Genomic DNA, 20,440 nt, shown 5'->3' on the forward strand with positions numbered 1-20,440 from the left:
ACTATTGTGTTCTGTGTTAATGCAAGGACCAGCAGATGGAACCACAACATGCAGCAGGAGATGCAAGCATCAGATGCTCCCAGAAAAAATGCTGAAGTTTGTTGCGTGTTTCTTTTTTTGTTTTTTTAATGCTGTCAAAGTGCGGTGGTAGGGCAGGTAGGTATTGTTTTCTTGCAGGGAGTGTGTTTTTTTTTTTTAAGTATAAATAAGGCTCCATGCACACTAGCTTTTTTTTTTTTTTTTTTTTTTTTTTTTTTTTTTAAGCTAAAGAAACGCTGGATAAAAAAACACTGGTGATGGCTTTTTGTAGTAGCATTTAAGAGCGTAAGCATTTTATTAGCATTTTTGCAATACCTTTAAAAAAAACACTGTAAATGGCATTTAGGAGCGTTTCTTTTGGGAAAATGCTTTTTTCTGTTTCTAGACGATGAAGCTCAAAAAACGCTAATAGCCTAAATGTAGTGTAAATGGACACATAGGATAGCACTATTTTGCTTCTGGGAGCAGGAAAAAAAGCTTAAAAAAACGCTAGTGTGCATGGAGCCTAAAAGCAAAACGTTTTTTCTTTTAGTTTTGTGTAGAATGCATAGAGATTAGAACACTTGGCAGTTTTTATTGCTGTCTGTGTCCCCATTAGGGAGATTCACCCTCTCTATTTGTCCTGTTTACCATTAAAAGTAAAAGAAATTCCCACATTTTGGGTTGTCCCCAGAAAAGTAATAGAGAGGAAATCTTCCAATGGGGACACTAGTTCAGGTGACCCTGGGGGTCACCAAGGAATTCCATTAATCTGCAGGAATTTTCATTTCCTCTCACTTCCTGTTTGGCTGTGGGAAGTGAAGGGAAATCTCCACAATGGGACACAAATGGCGAAAAAAAAAAAATCTGACCGGTTGTAACCCTCCCTTGCTGTATCCAAAATGAAAAAAAAAAAGGTTTTGCCTATAGTTCTACTATAGGATGATGATGATGATGATGATGATGATGATGATGATGATGATGATGATGATAATAAAGTGTTTAAAGGGACAACTGACATTCTGATCTTGCAATGCTTTGGCACTCCCTTGTAGTTGAGGTCTGGTTCAGAATTTCATCCTTTAGCTACTGTTTGCAAGTGCTTGTCTGAATCTGAATGAATGTTATGGCCTAATACAGGTTAAAGAGACCTTGTCACTTTGCTTATGCAGGTCAAAGTAACAAGTAGTCTTTCAAGGACAACCACAATCTGCTGAGGCTTTCTTTCAAGTGTAAGTTCACCTTTAGAGAAAATCTATAAGGTGAACTTACACCGGAACCTGTCCCCACCCCCATTCCCTGCCTCCGGTCCCACTAACCAGCAATCATTCGTTCTGACAGCTCATATCGCAGCTTTACCAGTCAGGGGATTTGAAATCCCTGCGGCTTTCTTTCCTCTTCGCCCATGGTGATAGGACGGGCTAAGCAGGTTCTGATTGGTTAGAATGCTCCTAAACGTACCTCCTGACGAGGCACATTTTGGAGATTAAGCCAAGGGTGATCACCACGCTCCAGGTCAGCGGAACTGGGGGGGGGGGGTTCCCTGTGTAAGTTCAAATTACAGATTTTTTTTGTAAAGGTGAACTTGCTCTTTTACCATGCTTACCCACTGTTCCATCACAGCCCTCAAAAAATAGCCAGTGCACTTATGTATGGAGCACATGTGACCCCTCCCACCCCCTTTTCTTCACTGGTTTCATTGTTCTGGCTTGAGCTGCTAGTCACCAGGCCAGAACATTGTCAAATGAAGGAGAAAAGGAAATCGTTTACTGCACTAAAATTCATGGAGTCTTACAAAGGAAGGGAGTTGCAAGGGCAGTGTGGCAAAGGTGAATAAAGATGGGTGTGGGGTTCTCATTTCAAGAGACTAGTCACTTTACCTCGAATAGGTGAGCTGACAGTTTCTTTAACTATGCTAATTGCAGTCAGTTAAAACAGAACCCCCCCCCTTTACTAAAATTCACATCAGCATGCATCTAAAAGCAGGTGGTGAGTATGGCAGTATACCTGTCTTGGGTGCCATCCCCCTACAGTTCTTGTTGCACACAGCTGACTGGCTCTCGCTCACATTATGCCTGTTTAGGCTTGTCCCCAAACTATTCCTGTAGGGTTCTTCACCATTCTGGCTCAGTGTATTAATTATTCTGGTGGCTAGGGGGTTAATTACTGCCACTCTGGTATACCCGCAGCAGCCCTGGGTGGTCTTACTGTTTTCTGGAGTCCTGATAGCCTTGGGCACACTGCACATGCACAGGTTAAAGCAGAGATCGTATTGGGACTTGCTTTCTTTCTGGACCCATAGCTACCAATAGGTTGGGGGGTTATGGTGCCTTCTCCAGGACTCTTTCCTCTCCTCTGGCATTCCGTACTCCCTCTGTTAAAGTAAGAAGGACTTTGTGGCTTCCGCGTGTGCCTTTTATGAGGGAAGATTTTGGATCTTATCTAGTCAGTGGGGTCATCAGGGTCGCAAATGCTCCATGCGTCTTTCTGATGCACTTTTAGCCAAGATCTGTTACTCCTAACAGGAGAGGGGGTCGGGAGTGGAGGAAAAAGATGGTCAGGAGCCCTGATCTGCTATATTCTCGCCAAAGCTCTGTGATACTATCTCTGTTCTGAATGACAAGATGAGGGCATGTTTGGCACTGGACACACCAGGGGCTTCCAGAGCTAAGAGTACAAGCATAGATTTCCTTAAGCACAAATAGACTAAGACCTTATCAGTTCACTTTCTAGTGGAGGATGTCCTATATGGTGACAGGCCCCATCCTGAGAAGGATTATGCCCCGCCAAAACATTTTACTCAACAATATCCGTTTGAGGACTCGGACAATGTCAGTGGAGGACATTCCAGTGTTCAGGGACACCATTTATAAAAGACTTGAGGTTCTTTTCAAAACCTCTTTTGCCCTGATTGGTCCTGCAATGAAGCTTGCGACTGCCTCTATGGTGGTGTGTCAGACTCTTACGTGGGATCCTTTAAAGCAGAGGTCCACCCTAAAAATAAAATTACATAAAAAGGCTCCTAAAAATGTGAAAAAAAAAATAATTTTTTACTTACTAGAAATGGCTGTTGCTAGGCAGATCATCCTAATCTGCCCCTTTCCTATTCCGCGCTAGTCTTCATTCTTCTCCTCGCGTTGTCTTCTGGGGAATGGGGCACGCTGTCTTCTGGGACCTGTGTGTGTCCCAGAACACAGCCGGCCATTCACAAAGCGCTGCGAGCCTCACGCATGCGCATTAGGAAACGGACAGTGAAGCCGCAAGTCTCCACTGCCTGTTTCCCTTAGTTTGAATGGCGGTGCCGGGACCCGATCCGATGGACATATCGGCCTCGGGCGGGCCGACATCACAGGCACCCTGGATGGGTACGTGTGATTATTAAAAGTCAGCAGCTACAGTGTTTGTAGCTGCTGACTTTTAAAAAAAATTTTTTCCAGCTGGAACACCGCTTTAATACAGACCCAGAGGTCCTTCAGCAGTTGAAACTCCTGCCAACTTCCTTGAGATATTACCTAGATTGACTGGCTGACTCTCTAAATGAAATGTCTAAAGTGGTCTTCATAACGTTAAGATGTTTGATTTCCAGAAGGTGACCTGGTATGAGTAATTTGTTACCTAGCAAAGCAAGATGAAGACTCCCAACTTCTACCCAGAGAAAGTATTACTTTTGTTCTTCACTGTCCTCCCTTCTGGCGACAGCTCATTTTAACTTGATTCTCAGCACATCCTGAGCTTTTAAGCATCCAGCCTCTGCATAGCAGATTTGTGAGGCTGCCACCTGGTCGCCAAGAAATGGATTTTACAAGTAAGACAAAAATCCAGTTTTTGTCTTTTTAAACTGACAATAGCAAATCTTATTTACTCACTCTGCAAGTGGACTTTTAGAAACTAGGTGAAGGGCGTTTGCTTTTACATGGTTGCAAGTGTTTGATAATGGTAAGACAAAAAAAAAACCACAGGAGTTTAATCTCTTTACTGGATATAATAGGTGGGAACTGGGCTTGTGCTAACTGGTATCATTGTTGTTCTGTTTATAGCAGCAATACTATTTAGGACGTCTTCACACTGTCAGGCTTCAGTACAATGTACCCATGGTTTGGTTGCTGGTTAATTGCGCTTTGCTATAGACTTCTGCTATGTCATGTGGTTTTGGCGCATTCTCTGAAAGCACACAAAAACCATAGGGCATAATGGAAGTCTATGGCAAAGCGCAGCTAATCTGCACCAAAGCTGCGGGTACACTGAGATGCAGTCAAAGCACAATGAGGTAGTGTGAAGCCACCCTTGCAGTAGCTAAAGTATATACAAAAGCAAATACTACCATAGGCTACTTTCACACTGGGGTGGGGGGTGCATTAGCGGTAAAGCGTCGCTAGTTTTAGCGGCGCTTTTTGGCTGCTAGCGGGGTGCTTTTAACCCCCACTAGCAGCCAAATAAAGGGTTAAAAGCACCCGTGTTGCAGCACTGCCGAAACACTTTGGCAGCGCTGCCCATTCATTTCATAGGGCAGGACGTTTTGGGAGTGGTGTATACACTGCTCCTGCAAGCAGCATCTTTGGGATGGTGCAGGACTTTTTTTCCTGTCCCGCAAGCTCACCGCCCCAGTGTAAGAGCACTCGGGCTTTCACACTGGGCAGGCATGAGAGGCACTTTTCAGGTACTATTTTTAGCGCTAAAACGCCTGAAAAGCGCCTCAGTGTGAAAGGGGTCTTGCTGCAAATGAAAGGTCTAGATGGATCACATAAAAAACATCCAGGTTTATCTTATTTTTTATTGATAATGAGGTTTAACTGTGAATCCTCTAATCGGTATGTCTTGTTTTAATAAGAGCCCTTGCACACTGGGGCGGGGGGCGGCGTCGGCGGCAAAACGCCGCTATTATTAGCGGCGTTTTACCGTCGGTATGCGGCCGCTAGGGGGCGGTTTTACCCCACGCTAGCGGCCGAGAAAGGGTTAAATATCACCGCAAAGCGCCTCTGCAGAGGCGCTTTGCCGGCGGTATAGCCGCGCCGTCCCATTGATTTCAATGGGCAGGAGCGGTAAAGGAGCGGTATACACACCGCTCCTTCACCGCTCCGAAGATGCTGCTGGCAGGACTTTTTTTACCATCCTGCCAGCGCATCGCTCCAGTGTGCAAGCCCTCAGGGCTTGCACACTGGAATGAAAGTAGCGGCACTTTCGGGGCGGTTTGCAGGCGCTATTATTAGCGCAATAGCGCCTGCAAACCGCCCCAGTGTGCAAGGGCTCTAATAGGGTGCTTTGCTTGCTTTAGCATGTCCCATTTAAAAAAAAAAAAAAAAAAACCTTTTAATCTTCTTTTGTATTTGGGAATAAAACCTGTTTTGACATGTGTTACCTGTTTTGACATGTGTTACCTGTTTTGAAGGAAAGTGCTAGTCTTTGTCACACTCAGACCCTCTGTCCACTGTGTTCAGGCTCATTCTTTTTGATATACAACCACATCATGGTCAAAGAATACGTCATATTCTCAAGGCTTATACTGTAGTTAAATTCTGTGCTATTGACTGCATGTTGGCTTTTTATTGGTGTGGTTTCAGCATGCTTTAGTGTTGGGAAATACCGATATGTCCACTTATACTCAGCGATGTAGTGTTCAGGCTAGTGGATTTATGTTTTGCAGATTGTAGAATAAACAGATTTAATACTTGTTCTTACCTGTGCATTTAAAAATAAAGTTGTGCTTGCCGCTTCTTTGATGGAAAATAGTGTAAAAAAACGCGCTATAAGAACCAAACTAAATTAAACTAAATTGAAAAAGTGGTAGCAGGATGATTGATACCTGACCCACATGTAGGGAGCAGCAATTAATATGTACACATCAATACATATACAAATAGGAAAAAATATAAAAAAAATATATAGTACTGTGAAAATATATATGTGAAAACCTGCGTGATAATAATAACATACAGGTGATAAGTTAAATTGGTGAATTAATATACGGCGTGAACCATGAAGAATGTCCAGTGATCGCTAAACAATCAGTAATCAATGGACAATATAATGTATTGAGCACCAGTGAAAATTAAAAATAAAGTCCAACAAAATAACATAAATCGATAACAACAATAAAAAATGTCCAGTGGTCAATAAATAGTAATGACAAACGATCAGTGATCAATGAACAATATAGTGTAGTGAGCACCAGTGAAAATAAAATTGGCATAAATCAGTGAATCGGTTCCTGTTTCCCAATAGTAAGTGAGATCCACCACCACAAATCAACGAGAATGCGCCCTTACCGGAATACCATGATCCCTCATCACAGAGGATCAGGGAAGACATGTATTATCCTAAACCCCCGCTCCATGGGGCGGCAAGCAGACACCAGATGGTAGGAAATCACCCAAGGCAGCTCCTCTGCTGTTACTTTCAGTGATGTCTTCTTTGATGCACTTTGAATAAAACACGTCATATGAGCAGTAACGTATGTAAACCGCTTCTAAAACGCATAGCACAGATGTGACCAGGCCCTTAAGACCTCAAGATTTAATTATTCTATACTTAGTAACGTCATTGCTGCATATCTAATGTTCTGACTTTTCATCCACCAGGAAATAAAGAAGTTTGTGAATGGGGTATCAGAAAAGATAAGGAAGACCAGAGATAAATATGGCATTAATGACAATGGCTCCACAGAGGTAACGTGACCTTTTGCATATCATGTGCAGTGTAGCAATTATAAAAAATCTATTGGAATATTTTACTATTCGCTTTTTTCAGGGCCCTTTCTTTTGTGGGTTTTTCACCACTCCAACATCGCAGAAGTTTTAAGTAGTTGAGACAATGAACTGATAGAGCAATGTGCACAGATTGCATAGGATGTGCATTGTCAATTTGCTGAGAACATCAACAAAGGCACTGTCATTTCCTTATGATTGCATACTAATAAATTGGAAACTAATTTGCAGTCACTTGTCATTTAGTGAACTAGTAGCGCAAGGGTCTTCAAACTATGGCCCTCCAGTTGTTCAAGAACTACAATTCCCATCATGCCTAGCCATGTCTGTGAATGTCAGAGTTTTACAATGCCTCATGGGATGTGTAGTTCCGCAACAGCTGGAGGGCCGTAGTTTGAGGATCCCTGTAGTAGCGTAACCAATCCAAGGAAACTTGTAGTGTGGTTTAGGGTTGTGGGTAGAATTGTAGGGCCTAGATATTTATTCAGTCAGTAATGAGCATTCTTCAATGCCAGGTCTATAATCCTTCTAGGAAATGACTTTATAATAGCTAGAAGAAATAATAGTGGTAACCTTTTTTTCATGTCAACCATTCTGATTCCAATCTTTCTATTGAAGCATGGGAGATAAAGACATCTGGTCTATAGTTTTATTTTTTTTTTTTTACTTTTGTTCTGAATCTGCACTTGGATTGGCAGTTTTACAAGCAGTTGTAGCATGATGTTATGGATAATAAATGTGAAATCTAAAACTGAGTACTAATATTACTAATATTTTACTGTAATCATACACTTATATTCCACATAGATATGACCATTGTGCAGTATTTTTCAGTGCTCTGGATATTTAGTGTCTGAGTTTGTTTTTTTTGTGGTGGTGAGGTTTGTGCTCCAGATGCAGTCCATTTTACTGTGTATTACCTGTAGTTTGGCCTAATCTATATATGCATGCTTAAAGGGATTGTAAAGTCTGTGTTTTTTTTTTTCTATAAAAATACTAAACATGTTTTTTACCTGCTCTTTTCAATGGTTTTGCACAGGGCAGCCCAGATCCTCCTCTTCTCAGTTCCCTCTTTGGATCTCCTGGCCCCTCCCTCCTGCTGAGTGCTCCCACAGCAGGCAGCTTGCTGTGGGGGTGCCGAGCCGCAGCTCACTGTGTCCATTCAGACACGAAGCCCCAGTTCAACCCCACCCCCTCTCTCTCCTGATTGGCTAACTGACTTTGACAGCAGCGGAAACCAATGGAGCCACTGCTGTCTTAAGCAACCAGGAGGAAGAGTCCCGTAAAGCCAAGGCACTTGTGGACATTGCTTGATAAGAGATGTGGCAGAGGGGGGCTGCTGCACACTGAAGGCTTTTTATCCTAATGCATAGAATCCATTAGGATACAAATACTTCTGACTTTACAATCACTTAACATAACTTTAAAGGGTTAGTTCACTTTTACATAAAAATTGTAAAGGTGAACTAACAATGGGCACCCTCCCCCACCCCCCCTGGTTCCCGCTCTACTTACTGCCTCAGTGTGACAGCACTGACCAATCAGTATCTATCTGGTCTGTACTGGAACCACTGACTGAGAAGCCGCTGGAAGGGAGGATGTCCGGGGTTGGTTCAGCTTTACATTTTCATCTTCTAAGTTATAGATATTGTACTTTAGAGGAATAATTTGAACTGTCCTCAAGCCATATTAATTTAAATATGCTATACCAACACCTCCAAAGGTTTATTGCTGTCCAAGATCATCATTCACAGCAAAATGAAATTAATTACTCGAAAAGCATAGTGTTTGCTTCCCCAATGTCATCTAATGCACTTGTTCAGGACTCCTTCCTATGTATTTATTTCAACATATTTGAACAGACAAACCTTAGCTCTTCATTCAAACCCTGCCTACAAATAAAGGTGATATACTTAACAAAATACACTACACTAAGTTTAAAATAAACTTCACATGTTGTAATCATTGTCATACTCTAAATAAATGAAAATACATATTTAAGCACACCCCTACAATTATCTCCACGTCAACTTCTTAAAATAGAATCGGGTGTTCCAAATTAAATGCCAATGACTAGAAACCTAATAGGAAAGTATGCATGTGGAACCTATTTTATTTAAATCTAAGATATCTAGGGTCTGGTGTTATCTTTGCTATTGACATACATGTGTGACGTCTTCATGGCAAGACAAATAGAGCTGTCCAAAACCTTCAGAAAGAAAGTTGTTGATGCCTATGAGGGCTATTGTAAGGGGATTAAAAACATTGACAGACTATTTGTAATCCATCATTCATCTGGAAGGAAAATCTTCAAGCGTCATGGATTTCAAATGACTTGGCCAAGATTAGTCAGTCAGCAAAATTGGCCAAAGAGCTGACTGTTTACTGCTGAAAGAAGTCTGCAAAAACCTCAGAATTACATAGCTGGATGTGCAGATGATTCTTGGCACCAGTTTGTGTAAAATGCATGCATCTACAATCAGATTTTACCAATATAACATGCATAGGAGGTGTGGCAGAAAAAAATTGTTTGCCTTTGTGTGAAATCGCAAACTGTAGACTTGCTCTAATGTTCTTTATGGATAGCAAAGATCAGGCCCTGGAACATTGTGCTGTAGACTGATGAATCAAATATAATTGATAAAGTAAAGGCAGATAGTTTGCAAACGGAGGACAGCAATTTATAAGAAAAAAACTCATACCAACTGTGAAACATGATGATGGCAATGTTTATGTTTTAGGGTTAATTTTTTCCTGCAGAGCCTGGCCAGCTTACTGTCATCGAGTCATTTGTAAATTCTGTATCATGTCAGTGTATGATGCAGTATTTTGTCAGGTCATCTGTCCAAATGTTTACTCTGAACCAGAATGGACCTTTGAACATAATAAGAAGTTCACAGAAAAATGAATGCTAAAAAAACAATTTGAAGTTTATGGACTGTCCTAGTCAAAGACCTGATTTGATTCCTATTGAAATTTTGTGGGGTATTTCGAACGGAAATTTCATATAAGGAAAACGCACTAATTCTTGCTACTGAATTCATTTTTACATGGTCAAAAATGTCACCAAGCCAACATTGGAGGTTGGTGGGCAGTCATGCAAAATGCCTGAAAGAAGTCATTTTTGATAAGTGGGCAATACTATCTTGTAAGCACTAGGGTTTACTTACTATTTCCATGGTAAAAAGTTGCATCTTCTGTTTTTTTCTTGTTAAATTATTGAAAAGGAAAAATTTCCTCATGGTTTTTATTCAATTATAACACTGTTCGAATAACGATCTATTGTTTTTGTCTGTTCAACTATATTGAAAAATTCAACAATTAACATAGATAAAATCACTTGTTAGGTGGTCCAAGGTGGTCTCCTTTCACCTTAATCAAGACATTGTCCTTCCATCCTTCTGCCTGGCTTCTAAACACTCTAGAGAGAGCTCTCTTCACTGTTTAGATGTGGTTCATGCTGTACGTGTCCACCCTTTGACCTCCTTTGCTTGATTTTCTTCGTCCTTCCCGAAGGCTCAGGCAGAGGGCAGCCTGCTTCTCATTACACCATCGCTAGGTGGATTCAACAGGGTATTGTTAAAGGCTATCATCTACAGAATAAGGTTCCTTCCTTTCCTGTTAAGGCTCACTTTACTAGGTCTATAGGAGGTTCTTAGTCTTTTTCACCATCGAGCATTTTTTTTTTTTTTTTTTTTTTTTTTTTTTGCTGGTATGTAAGGGTGCCATCCGGCCTTATGTTCACACATTTTCTAAGTTTTACCAGGTGGATGTTCAAGCCTCTGCATATACCTGCTTTGACTGTAAGGTTTAAATGTAAAATTAACCATGCTATGAGCTTAAAAATATATACAGTAAACCATGCTGATAAACCTTTTTCAAATTGTGATCCCAAAGGATAATGGTTCACTCATAGAAGAATGGTTAAATATTTTCAATCTGAGTGAGGAGAAATTGATGCACATGATTATAAGGAGGAGGATAATGAAGTTAGCTATGGATGAATCAAAGTTGGCCACATTAAATCATTATCCTTTGGGATCACAATTTTATGAACTTTCGCATGAATTTACAAAGTATTTTAGTAATACTTGGATTTAATGAAACTAACCAATTTGATGTTTGCATGAAAAAGGTGCTTAAGTAACATTTATCTTTGTGTGTGTGTGTGTGTGTGTATATTGCTCAAAGCACTGTTTACAAAAGTAAAGTTAGCCCAATTTTTTTTATATTATGAAAGATAATGTTACGCCGTGTAAATTGATTTCCAACATGTCACGCTTCAAAATTGCGCCCGCTTGTGGAATGGCGACAAACTTTTACCCTTAAAAATCTCCATAGGCGACGTTTAAAAAAATTCTACAGGTTGCATGTTTTGAGTTACAGAGGAGGTCTAGGGCTGGAATTATTGCTCTCGCTCTACCGATCGTGGCGATACCTCACATGTGTGGTTTGAACACCGGTTTCACATGCGGGCGCTTCTCACGTATGGTCGCACAAAGTTGACGGAAAATCCGATCATTCTGAACGCGGTGATGCAAAACACGTATGTCGGGACTATAAATGGGGCAGTAGCCAATAGCTTTCGTCTCTTAATTTTTTCTTAGCGTGGCACTCTGTGCATCGGCTTTGTGTACACACGATCAGAATTTAAACGATCTGATTTTGTTGTCGGAAAATTTCATATCCTGCTCTCAAACTATGTGTCGGAAATTCCGACGGAAAAAGTCAGATGGAGCCCACACATGATCCGAATTTCCGACAACACAATCCGATCGCATTTTTCCATCGGAAAATCCGACCGTGTATACAGGGCATAAGACTAAGTGTGTGTAATGTATTGTCCAATCAACAAGAGGATTTTTTAAATCTGTTTTGTGGAAGACAGCACCAGGATACAGGATCCTGCCCCCTGCCTTTTGTGGGGGTGGTCTTTATGGAGGTGTATTTGTGGGGAGAGCTGTGTTTTGGGAGGCATTTGAGGGGGGTTATATTTGGTTCCTCAGTGGCCTGTATATTGTGTATTTCTAACCAGTATATGCTGCACTCCATGCATACTCCACTTCTGACTCATTCACTCCACTCACCACATCCTTTCTCTAGTCGTAGTGCCTAAGGCAGTTTTTTAAACTCTTCCATTGTCTGCTTCTTGATCCAAAAGTCTATGACCAATTGTTTCAGGGCATGTTAAAAATGGGGGTGTCATTTTGTATGTGTGGTTAAAAGTGGGTATGATCATGGTTCCTCAGATTTATTTTAAACATATGGCAACTTTATTTTACAGGCTTCACCTGCTAATATAAGTACAATAGCCCCTAAAATCGATCTCAATATAGAGGCTTTTTAATAGTATCCTTCATCTTTTTGCAGCCACGGGTATTGTACCAGTTGGACAGGATCACGCCTACACAGCTAGAAAAGTTTTTGGAGACTTGTCGGGATAAATATATGAGGTAATGTGACTTTTGAATTCTTTTGATTTTCTACATTTTTCTTTTTTGACAATAAAACTCGTAAGTAGAGGTGTTAGCATTTTATCTGAGCCAGAAATGGCTACAAATCTCAATTTGTTACAGCAGTTAGTTTATGGCTGCAGAGTTGTAGCTTTACTATAATACATATCTATCTAGGTACAAACCAGCGGTGTGATAGAAGTTTCAGCAGCTTTGTTGCTTCCAGGCACATGCTGAGGCTGACTCGCTCAGCACCTAAGGCTCCATGTACACGGAACGCTGAGGCAAAGTCCTCTGAACAAATTTTTTTGACACTTTGAAACCGGCTTTTAAAATGCCCATTTAGCGTGTTTGCATGCCACGTTTAACCGCGTTTGCGTCTAGCAGCGTTTATTAAGATTACCTCATTTAAGACCCTCCCCAAGCTCAAAAAACATTTTTAGTTAACTATTTCAGCCATTTTGACCAGAGTGGGTAGCAGCAACAAAGAGCTGTTGTCTACTTGTATTTGCCTCTATTTCTGTGCTTTTTTTTTTTTTTTTTGCAATGGATCCAATAATGAGCATATGTGAGGAAATGCTCCTGACATTGCTCTTGATGAGACCAGAACGACATAGAAAATTGCGTGAGAGGTCCAGAGTCACCTGCCACAAGTTGTGGATTGTCCACTTGCCATGTCACCTGCCACAAGTTGTGGATTGTCCACTTGCCATGTCACCTGCCACAAGTTGTGGATTGTCCACTTGCCATGTCACCTGCCACAAGTTGTGGATTGTCCACTTGCCATGTCACCTGCCACAAGTTGTGGATTGCCCACTTGCCATGTCACCTGCCACAAGTTGTGGATTGTCCACTTGCCACGTCACCTGCCACAAGTTGTGGATTGTCCACTTGCCACGTCACCTGCCACTAGTTGATTGTCCACTTGCCACGTCACCTGCCACAAGTTGCTTGCTCAAATCTAACGTGTCAAATTCCAATTAAATTTGGATAACAGCAATGCTAGCGGTGTATTGGATTGGATCAAGGGCTCATTAGGGTATATAAATGGTCTATGAATCATTGCAAGCAATTACAAGTTTTAAAATATTTTTTTAATGGTTTTTCATCAATTGCCATAATTTTTGAGATTTTTAATGTAAAAAAAATAGGGCACCTTTAAAAACGCTTATAAATGAAAACGCGGCTAAACTCCGGTGTCGCGTTTGGCGTCTGAAACGTGGAAATCTTCTGCATCTGAACCCATTTTTTTGCTTCCAAAGAAACGCTGTTAAACGCAACTGCAAAAAATGGCAATAAACGAGACTGTGTACATGGTCATATAGGATAAAATTGAATGAGTTCAGGGGCAGTTGAAAAAAGCATCCAACTGCCTCTGAACGTGTGTTTAGCAGCGTCCCGTGTACATGGGGCCTAAGCCGCAAAGTTGTTGGAATCTGACTTACTACACTTATTGCAAAATAAATAAAATCAAGCCTTCAAAAAAGACCATGAGTCTTGCTTTTTAGAGTTTAGACCTACCTTTATTTTACTTATGGCAGGTAAATTTATCAAATAAAAGCTGAATGTAATCAGTTTAGGCAGTGTGCAGAAGAAATGATTGAGCAGTTTTGATTAGAGACAACTTAAATTAGAAAGATGTTTTAATGGATAAGTGATGGATGACTATGATTTGGACATTCTTGTGCAAAAGCAGTTTTCTTATTTTGTTGTGTTCATTGTGACTATAAGATTTAACTTTGCAGTAGAGTAATTTGGCAATGTTTGCAATGGTACATTTTCTAGTTTATGTCTAGCTATATGCCAATCACATTTGATGTGTTTGATGCCTACAGTGAACACTTCTGAGTTCAGTAAGAATTCTGTAAGCAGTTTAGGTTTATTAATGAAATATCTCAGAATAGGATATACAAAGATCACAGCCAGCTCTTGGAGGACTTGGTGATTTTAGGCTGCTTTCACACCTGAGCATTTTCAGCTCGTAAAATGCTCATCTCAAAAGTTCCAAAACGCCCAACAAGCAAAATCTCATTCATTTAAATAGCCCCTGTTCACATCTGAGCGATCTGTCGCCTGAAGCCCAAGAAATTACATGAGCTTCTATTTAGGCAGATTACAGGCGTTTTAAGTTGACGACCTCTGGACCTCAAAACGCCTGTACAAAAACGCACTAAAAACCGCCTGAAAATGATACGGTCGGGCGTAAATGCAGCCTTGGAGTTTTGTTGAAATCTCATACCATCTGCCATTAAACTTCCTCTGTGTAATGCACTAGGATAATAAAAAATAAATAAAGTGCGCTAATTATATGAAAATACACACATAGATGTGAATACATGTGGGTGGTAGTAAAAACCCCAATCTACTGAGAGCAAGTAAATGACTCCATGAGTGGTAGAAATATATAAGTGCAAAACATAAAAACTCAAAGAAGAAACAAAAAATGTGTACATGTGAAGTACAATGATATTAATAGCGTGAAAATCTGAAAATCAAACAAACTCAGTCCATGGGTTCAAACATAAAAAGTTCATCAGTGAAAAAAAGCTTCCATCCACTATACAGCTCAGCAGCAACTAATCCCCCTATGAGTGGATTGACAAAGGAGAGAGATGTGCAGGATGGTGCAAATCCACTGACGGTGACTCCAATAAGTGAGAAAGTGATAAAGGTGGACTCTTACCCTCCGTGTTGGACCCCCTCCTTGGCAGGGTCTATCAGGCATGCAGATTTTTGCCCTCTGCAGGGACCGTGTAATGAGAAGATCTCCCCAGCAGCTGTCAGGAATGTTGTCTCCGATCCGGGCTGGTCCAAGTGAAACGCCTGAAGAGGGGGGAAGGAAAGCTCTCTTGCTAATGCACTAGGATAACAAATTCTTTCATAGCCCTCCTAACCCAAGAACCTCCACCTAGCTGCTTACATCGGTAAGAAAGCTGCTGCTTCCTCAGCTGTTTAAATCTTCTAGGCTGAAAGGATTTTCAGTGCTGGCCGCACCTGTGCAGTGAGATTTGAGCAGGGCCGTACTCCAAGATTGGATACACTCTCTTGGTTCGAGCCCATTCATGTTTATAAAAGTTCACTGCTCAAATACAGCCAGCATGGAAGTGGATTTTGGCCCTCATGTTTTAAACAGTGGAGGAGGCTTGCTTGATGAAGGTATCAGGTTAGTTTAGAATAGGAGGGCTAGCTAGCATGGAACTCCGTACTTTGTACTAATGATGCACCTGTCCTGTCATAATTAAAATAAATCTTTTGGAGTAGTCAGTGGAATCTGCATCAGTTTTAGCAATGGGTATTGATTTCTCTCCCAAGAGCACAGATGGAACCAGGTTCGGCCGTGGGAGCTCTCTGTGCTCAGAGCATTGGAGAGCCAGGAACACAGATGACCCTGAAAACATTTCACTTTGCTGGTGTTGCTTCCATGAACATTACATTGGGTGTGCCCCGTATCAAGGAGATCATCAATGCCTCAAAGAACATTAGGTATGTGTACCCAAGTCATATTTATAAATGTTTATATGTTTATTTAATAGTGTTAAGGTGCTAGTACATGGACAGATTGAATGGCCAGTCTGAATCTGGGACTGGCTAGGTTCAAGCTGTATATAAGGAATATTGCTGGCAATTTTGTCTAATATTTGTAGTATAATTGTATTTTGTTTTTTAAATCTGTACAAAATTATGGAGGTCTGATTTATATTTATTGTCATGACTAATGTCACATGCTCTTTCTTAATCAAACACCAGATCAAACAGGGTATTAACAATGAATTCTCCATTTCTTCAGCACACCAATCATTACCGCTCATCTAGATGTAGATGATGACTCTGACTTTGCTCGTCTGGTAAAAGGTAGAATTGAGAAGACCTTATTAGGAGAGGTAAGAGGTTTGGTGCTTTGGGATGGTCCCCTGTGGCCTGCAGTAACACCAATCCCAAGAAACAAGAAAGAGAGGGGAGATCAGTTGTTTTTTAGCCTGGGTCATAAATTTTATACAGCTGTGTAATTTAATATGCTAATGCATGCTGATCGTGTGTTTATCAGTCATTTTGTGTAAAATTTATGGAATGCCAGTTACAAATACAGGTAGTATGTTTGCTTGGCGTAGAGTTTTGCTTTGTATTGGAAAATTCACGTTTTGTGGCATTGAACACATATTATTTTGATCTGTTTAATGTGCTTGTTTAGTGCCTTTAGACAAAGTAATCTGTTTAGCATTCCATTAAAGTGCTTGTCACTTTACCAGAAAAAGAACTGCCTTCTGGTTTATATTGTAGCACTGAAAGCTGTCTACGTTCCTGAAAAATCTTGCTCAGAGCTCTCATGGTTCCCCACTATGATAAACTGCCTTGTTGACCAATAGGAATGTGTAGAAGAAAAGTTGGGGTGAGCAAGCATTGACCTTAACAGCAAGTACTGAAACTTTGCCTGATCAGACTGGTGGAGGCACTGAAAGCTGCTAAGTTTAACTTTAGGTGCCCAAGCCTACATGTGTCAACATTTTATTTAGAGTGACAAGAGTTTCGGTGCAAAAATAGGATTAACCCATAAGCCTTTCTTCTTTGAGAAAGGGGTTATATGTACTGTATATAGGAAGCATCTCCTAAAGTGTCATAAGAACTGCATAAATAAAGTTGAAAAAAGGTGCATCCTTGCAGAAATAGTGCTCACTTCACACAGAGCTTTTGTTCATGCATTTGTTTCTTGAAAATAGACTCCAGTGCTAGGCTGTGAATGTGTTGTGTATGCCCTGTCACCCACAAAAACCTTGTGATCTTACGGGTGTTTTTTGTATGTTTCGTTGCGTTTTGACTATGCTTGTAGTTTTAGAGCAGTGTGCTGCTGTTTTTTATGTTATTTTTATTGTAGCTCTACCCAACACTTTTTTTTTTCCGTCCATTGAGGGACACAGGGATTCAGAGACTGATGGGTTATCCTGATGCCTACAGGAAAATTGGACACTGACAAAATAAATTGTGGGTCAGCCCAGTATACTTACTCCTACTCCCAGCATGCGTAAGATTTTTGTGCTGCCTACAGGTTGCCCCCTGAGGTGCTGGACACTGACAGTCTTGAATTTTGCCCTCAAAGTCTTTGTCGGGAATGATATCTACTCTGCTCTATGCTAGGAGGATTTCACCTCCATTTTGCAGGACTTGATAGGTAAAATAAAAAATGTAATAGCGGACTAAAACCCCAAAGGCCACAAGTTTGTTTTCAAGCCTTCCCCTGTCTCTGAGCCCTCAGCTACTTATATCCTGTGACATGCAGTCCTATCTCTCATGCCAAGTCTCAAGTCCTTGATGGATGATCCTAGGTCTGAGATTTCGCAGGCTTCTACCATTACGCCCAAACCTAGAGATGCTCTCATATCTTATTGATGTGATATGCACCACTTTTAAGGATGAGCCTATAGCTCTACCAGGGCAGCTCCCAGTATAGGCTTCTTAAGGGTACCCAAGACTTATCCTGTTCACCTGTTATTCACAGCCTTTCTTTTATAGAGACTTAAAGAAACTTTACAAGCCCTACAAAACATCTATCAGTCTTTTACCCATTTGAGGAGGACTTTGTTAAAAACATACACTAACCCCTATAGATCTGGCAGTATTCCATATTGACAAAGCTTTGACCATCCCTGTGAATATTGTACCTGCTTGATTGGCAAGTGATTGGAGGCCATTTCTAGAATGTTCTGTGGCAGGCCCAGCACTGTAGCCTGCCTTGGCCATAACCTTAGTCTGCCAAAAGCTACTGGTTGTTTAGTTAAAGAGCATTTAGAGCTCATGCCTACAGCCTTAAACTACAGTGTAGATGGATTTTTAGAGATTCCCTTCATTTCCCTGATTAGTCTCCTACCAGTGAATATGAGGACTCTTTAGCAAGTGTCGGAGATGAAAAAAGTATTTGTTTGCTCTGCATTCCCTTCGAGGGACTCTTCGGAGCTGCCCTGGACATCCTCATGAAGGATGTAATCGGGTGGGGGGGCTAGCATACCCATTTGCCCCAGCAAAAGAAGCCTGGGCCTAGTCTAAGAACGCTTACTTCTCAGAGGTCAAGAAGAGTTTTTCGTTACCTCCAAAGCCAAACCCCCAGTCTGAAGGTGGAAACATCTTGTTAGCCTTTTCAGACAGCCAGCATCTAAGATGCTTTGGGGTAGAGGTGGTTTCCAAGGGCTGCAAGCTACAATTTTGCTTCCAACGGCTTCCCAGGTTCATTTCTTCCAGTCTACCTGTGTCACTACACAAATTAACCGATCTCCATGCAGCCTTAGTGAGCCTTCTGAAGCAGGGGGCATTGCGCCAGTTCCCGTGGCAGAACCGTTCTAGAGGAGCTACTTCAACCTGTTTGTTTCCCATACCAAAAGGGGCTTTCGGCCCATCTTGAATCTCAAGTCCTAAATATCTTGGGTTCAAAAATTCAGCATTAACCACCAGGGAGACTTCCTTGCCTTTGTGGACATCAAGCATGCTTACCTCCATGTCTCCACTTTTTCAGATCATAATCAATTCCTTCACTTTGCTGTTGGTCTTCGGCACCTCCAATTTGTGTCCTTTCCATTCAGCCGATCTTCTTTACTTCACGTATTTACCAGGGAGTTGGTTCCTTTGCTACCCATAATGCACTCCTTGATAATTCCCATAGAGAAATATCTAGTCAACCCCTGTTTAGGGAACAGTTGGTGCAGGTTTTGTTGGGAAACATAGCCCAGACTTTGCAGAGTTTTGGCTGGGTCCTCAACCTCCAAAAGTCAGTGCTGGATCAGACTTATTGTTAGGATCTTACCTCAACCCAGAGTTTTTTTCTTCCTCAGGAGAAACTTCAAACGCTTTGCTCACAGACTCGGACTCTTAGCTTGTGTATGAGATCTTAAGGGCTGATGGTGACCTCCTGCAAGGGAGTACCATTTTCCCAGTTCAACTCCAGACCCCTATAACACAACATCCTGTTATTGTGGGACAGGTCAGTCCAGTCTTTGGACAGACCAATTTGCCTGGCACCAAAGACCAGGTGGTCCCTGGTTTGGCGGCTCAGGAATCCAGGTTTGTGTTGTGTGTGTCAAGCAGCTTGCAAGAGGAGTCAGGAAGGTTCCAGAAGAAGTGAAATCGGTGTAAAACCGTTGCACAGTTTGATTTAAAAAAAAATCTTTAATATCACTTTAAGACCCAGGACATTTTTTGATAACAATCGTATAGGCCTTGCACATTAAGTTGGACATTTTTCTTTCATCCCTCTATCTGGTTTCACTCAAGAGATTTCCCTCTGTTGTTTGAATGTAGTGTGAGTTGTTGGTTTACCTTGCAGCCATTGTATCAGCCATTCGAAAGACTGACACTGTTATTCCTGGTAGTTCCTGTAAGGGGTAAACTACTTGTTCCACCATTTATCAGTGGTTTATTCAAGCTTATGGTCTCAAGAAAATAAGATTTATTATACTTACCATAAAATATATATCTTGGAGTCCACTGAGGAAGATAGGCCCCTCTGTGTCTATGATTTTGTTCTTGGTACTGCTTCATCACAAAATTGAGGCATGCTGGGGGCAAAAAGGGGTTATACTGAGCTGGCCCTCAATTTATTTGAGCAGATGTGTCCCTCATGGACCTAAATAAATAGAAATTACTATATTTTTGTACTTTAAATCTAACTCCTTTTGGCAGATATCAGAGTACATGGAGGAGGTGTTTCTTCCTGATGACTGTTTCCTCCTGGTGAAGCTTTCACTGGAACGTATCCGCTTGTTGAGGCTTGAGGTAATGGAATCTTAATACTGCATTTTTTAAATGTAAAAGGAACTACAATGTAGCCACCTTTTTGAAAAAATTATTTTTGGTTTTACTTTTTCTAGGTAAATGCTGAGACTGTAAGATACTCCATCTGCTTGTCTAAGCTCCGTGTAAAGCCTGGAGATATTGCAGTTCATGGGGAGGCTGTGTTGTGTGTCACACCAAGAGAGAATAATAAGAGTTCTATGTACTATGTCCTGCAGTCACTGAAAGAGGAATTGCCAAAGGTGAGTATCCTAATGGTATTCTTACTTATATTGTGGTGTCCTTTGTGCATTTTATTCAGATCTGTGCAGTAACCCTGCATTAAACTTCTGCTGTTTGCTTCCATACAGGAGGTTTTTGTAATAAAGACCAGATACTGTAGCTTTCTCTCCTTGTGCAGGGTCTCTGGTCTTGTATCCACTCCCCTTTAGTTTTCTGCAGGCAGGCTATAGTGGCTGGACCTGCTGGTTCCTACCCATAATCATGCTCTCTGTG

The 20,440-nt window shown here is 41.2% G+C and overlaps 1 protein-coding gene across 1 annotated transcript in view; it reads left to right on the forward strand.

The window, feature by feature from the left end:
- The window catches only part of POLR3A (RNA polymerase III subunit A), a 143,072-nt gene that overhangs the window by 91,285 nt on the left and 31,347 nt on the right, over positions 1-20,440 (forward strand). Inside the window, exons 22-27 of the mRNA XM_073596832.1 lie at positions 6,594-6,680; positions 12,090-12,172; positions 15,485-15,655; positions 15,960-16,053; positions 19,835-19,927; positions 20,023-20,187. Coding sequence (XP_073452933.1) covers positions 6,594-6,680; positions 12,090-12,172; positions 15,485-15,655; positions 15,960-16,053; positions 19,835-19,927; positions 20,023-20,187 — 693 coding nt within the window. The remainder of the gene's footprint in view (positions 1-6,593; positions 6,681-12,089; positions 12,173-15,484; positions 15,656-15,959; positions 16,054-19,834; positions 19,928-20,022; positions 20,188-20,440) is intronic.

This window comes from Aquarana catesbeiana, linkage group LG08 (assembly GCF_042186555.1).
Source record: "Aquarana catesbeiana isolate 2022-GZ linkage group LG08, ASM4218655v1, whole genome shotgun sequence".
NCBI lineage: Eukaryota > Metazoa > Chordata > Amphibia > Anura > Ranidae > Aquarana > Aquarana catesbeiana.